This window comes from Lycium ferocissimum, chromosome 11 (genome assembly GCF_029784015.1).
Source record: "Lycium ferocissimum isolate CSIRO_LF1 chromosome 11, AGI_CSIRO_Lferr_CH_V1, whole genome shotgun sequence".
In the NCBI taxonomy this organism is placed as follows: domain Eukaryota; kingdom Viridiplantae; phylum Streptophyta; class Magnoliopsida; order Solanales; family Solanaceae; genus Lycium; species Lycium ferocissimum.
Genome location: NC_081352.1, coordinates 64,470,073 through 64,474,112, shown reverse-complemented (window position 1 = coordinate 64,474,112; position 4,040 = coordinate 64,470,073). Strand labels below are relative to the sequence as shown.

The following is a 4,040-nucleotide window of genomic DNA, read 5'->3' as shown; positions in this document are numbered from 1 at the left end:
ACTAAGATAAAGTGTCCAGAGTTCTATGTCAATAAGGTTGAGGATGTTTATGAGTTCACCATGGACTGTTATGAGAGGCTCTATAAGATGGGGGCAGTGGAGAAGTATGGTGTTGAGTTTTTGACCTTTCAGCTCTTGAGAGATGCCAAGTTATGGTGGAGGGCTTTTGTAGAGTGCAGGCCAGCGGGATTGCCTCCGTTAACATGGGTTTAGTTTTATCAGGTGTTCTTAGACTAGTATGTTCCTCGTACCTTGAGGGACTGAAGGCGTGATGAGTTCAGTATTATTGAGCAGGGTAATCTGTCGGGGGCTTTATATGAGGCTCGATTCTATTCGTTTTCTCGCTATGCCCTCTAGCTTGTGCCTATTGAGGAGGAGAGAGTTAGGCGATTTATGAAAGGGTTGAACACTGCTCTTCAATTGTCAGCTCTTCATCTTGTAGCCACAAGTGCTTCCTTCCAGGAAGTGGTAGATCATGTTCAGACTGTTGAGGGTGTTAAACAGGATGGGTATGTTAAGTATGTAGAAAAGAAGGCCCGATACGGTGGTAATTTCAGTGGTTGTTTCTCTAAGGGCTAGAGTTCTCAGGTTTATTCAGGACGTCGATTCTACAACAAATGCGGTTTGCACTGAGGCCATCGAGAGGCCACCAAGTGCTTAGCTAGTCAGCCAGAGGGTTCACAGGCCAAAGCTCCAGGCTATGGTGGTTATTCGATTTCTTCAGTTTCTATTCAGCGTCCGATGCTAGACCACGGATGCTTTGAGTGTCGTGAGATAGGGAATTTCAAGAGAAATTATCCCAGACTTAGGCAAGGTGGCCAGGGTGCTCAGTTTCAGGCTCCCAAAGCTCCAGCATCAGGTAGAGGGGGAGGATCTTATGGTGGAAACCGTGCTCAGACTGGGCGTGGTGGTCACACAGCTGGTAGAGGTGGCACCCAGCCTAACAGAGGCGGGTTTCAGTCAGGTAGAGGTGGACATCAGCCCGGCAGGGGCGGAGCTCAGGCAGTGTAGATTGATCGTAGTGGTTCGCAGGCTACTGGCGGACGGGTTCATTGTTATGCCTTTCCTAGCATATCAGAGGCTGAGGACTCAGATGCAGTCATTACAGGTAACATCTCAGTCTGTCACCAGATAGCTTCTATATTATTTGACCCGGGTTCTACATTTTCTTATGTGTCTACATATTTCTCTATGGGTCTTGATATGGTCTGTGATTTTCTTGATGCCCCTATACATGTATCTACTCCAGTTGGAGACTCTGTGGTTGTAGATAGAGTTTATCGATCTTGTATTGTCACACTTATGGGGTATGGCACCTGGGCTGACTTAGTAATTCTAGACATGGTAGATTTTGATGTCATCCTGGGTATGAGTTGGTTAGCTCCTTATCATGCAATTCTGGACTGTTATACCAAGACAGTCACCTTAGCTATGCCCGGTGTCACACCCTAATGTCCCTAGGGTGTGATGGGCACCCGACCCTTATTTAGGGCCGAGCGAACCCTCAGACTCTTGCTGCACATAAAATCACGTCAAACTTTTTAAATCAAATAAGATAAAATACATAGTAGATTTTTTTTTCGTAGCCTTCAACTCGAACAAATTTATAATCATACAAAAGTCGCATATAACACGGACCAACATATCGGCCGACGGAGCCGCTTACTGATCGACAACCAATACCCACGACGCCGTCCGCAAAGTCTCTAACATACATCCGGAAATCATAACAAACAAACTCGACTTGGCGACCCCTCCGAGAGAATGGAGCTTGCCCATCTCGCCGGAACACCTTCTATAATGACTTCGAAATTTGGGTGTACTGCGCGGTATGAAAACGCGACCCCGAAGAAAGGGGTCGTACGGAATATGTACTGAGTACGTAAGGCATGCAATACAGAGAAACAAGACTATAACTGAAACAGACAGAACTATCATGTACATATGTCACTCAGAATAGCAGACGCTTACCTCCCAGACGCAATTCATACATACCTGTTTCATATGCTAAAAAGTGTACGTAAAATAAATGGATCAACCAAATATACCAAAATGCTTATTTTGCAATCACCGATCGCATGTCCGAAGAGGTGCGAAAATACGAACGCACGGTGATGTCACACGTCGACGGAGTACGTAATGTACGTAATATTCGGTACAAAATCATATATCGGACGGAATGCCGAACATACGGAATGTTCGGATTGTATCATATAACGGACAAACTACAGAATATACAGAATGTTCAGATACTGGCATACGTCGGACAGAATACGGAATGCACGGGGTGCTCAGATGATATTATATACCGCATATGCATAAACGTGTCCCGGCCCTACGATGCAAGGACTCGGTGAATAGGATCATATATAGCGGACTCATATGTCATATATGCAAATAACGTGTCCCGCCCTTGTTAAGGGACTCGGTAATGTAGAATCATGCGGATCGTAATCCTGTACCAAATATACATAACGTGTCCCGCCCTCTATCGGGTCTCGGTGAATAATATCAAATGCCATCCGGCCGCCATCCCCGTATCATCATAAACATACACTGCATAACGTGTCCCGCCCCCGCAAGTACGAGGGACTCGGTGAACAATGCGTTGAAATGCGCACGAGAACATGTCCCGGCCCGGACTCGGTGAATCGTAATCATACCGTAGAGTACGCACGAGAACATAACATGCCCGGCCCGGACTCGGTGAAAGATACATTAAAGCGTACATGCACGAGCGTAGTCGTGAGAAACCATATGCATATAAATCCGGACTCGATGGATACGTACACTTACCGACATATGAAGATCCAGAAGCAAGTTTCGGGTCCTTCCGAATTAGTATCAGAAAGTTATGGACATTTGAAGCGCAGAAACCTCTTCGGACTTTTCAAGCGATCCAGGATCGTGTATGAAGAACATTAAAGCTTACAGAGAATGTTTATATCAAAATACTTGTATCAAATACTTATGTCACAACACTTATATCCGAATACTTATATCGTAATTTCTATTTTGGAATATTTACATCGAGTGCTTATATCAAAATATTCATATCGATCATTCGTGTCTGAGTGTTATATCCGGATAGTCAAACCAAAATGCTCATGTCGAGTTAACGATACTTATATTAAATTCTAACGAAAGTCAAAGGTTTCCTTAGTTATCTTACGGACATAAGGCAAATAGAACAGTACAATTAGGTCTCGGGGATTGTGGGCCCACCTCGGGTCAAGTCGGGTAACGAACATAAAAACATGGTCATTATGTCTCATTAGACTATCCTCGAAGATTTCAAGGCATTCCACTTTCGTTTTCAAAAGTTACGGACGTTTGAACATTTCTTTACAATAAAGCATAAATTAGTTAGTTCAATTCTATTGAATGAATAGTAACTAAATTCAACCTCGGACTTCTAGAATTGGAGTGGTCCGAAGCACGTATTCAAGCTTATTACATCTAGGACATGCCAAAGAAAGAAAGGCTAAGCCTTACATACCTTTTCCGCTCCTTAAGCTTCTCCAAATCCCAGCCCAAGTTTGCCAAAAAGTGCCGCAATTTGGTCACATTTACCAAATATCAACCATAAAGCTTTAAGAATTCACTCTTAACCAACACTTGTCTTAATCTTCCAAATAAGTTCATATTATTTTTAAATTTCGGCAAAGACCTCCCCTGTAAATACACCGTCCCGAGAATTATGGCTCGGCCCAAATTCAATAACATTCCGAGAGTGGAACTCGGCCACATTATTAACAACAATTCCAACAATACTTGCAATACTCATAATGATTCCATACCACCTGAACCCTCCAACTTCAACAAACAATATCACCGACACACTTTTATCTTCCAAATTCATAAACTTCCACAACAATACACACGTTAGCAACGTTATATTCATAAATAAAGAAACAACACCAAGGTCATATTGGCTTTCAAATCAGCCCATAACCATTCCAACATCAATTTAAACCATCAAATTCTCATTTTCATCATAGAATACATATCAACAACAATCAAATTACTACATAGAGAGA

The 4,040-nt window shown here is 42.9% G+C and overlaps 1 protein-coding gene across 1 annotated transcript; it reads left to right on the top strand.

Moving 5' to 3' along the window:
• The first annotated feature begins 393 nt into the window (after nucleotides 1–393).
• Nucleotides 394–1,011, top strand: LOC132038571 (glycine-rich RNA-binding protein blt801-like). Its single transcript, XM_059429223.1, has 2 exons — nucleotides 394–547; nucleotides 635–1,011. The coding sequence occupies exons 1-2, from the start codon at nucleotides 394–396 to the stop codon at nucleotides 1,009–1,011; spliced, it is 531 nt and encodes a 176-aa protein (XP_059285206.1).
• Nucleotides 1,012–4,040: the final 3,029 nt, after the last annotated feature.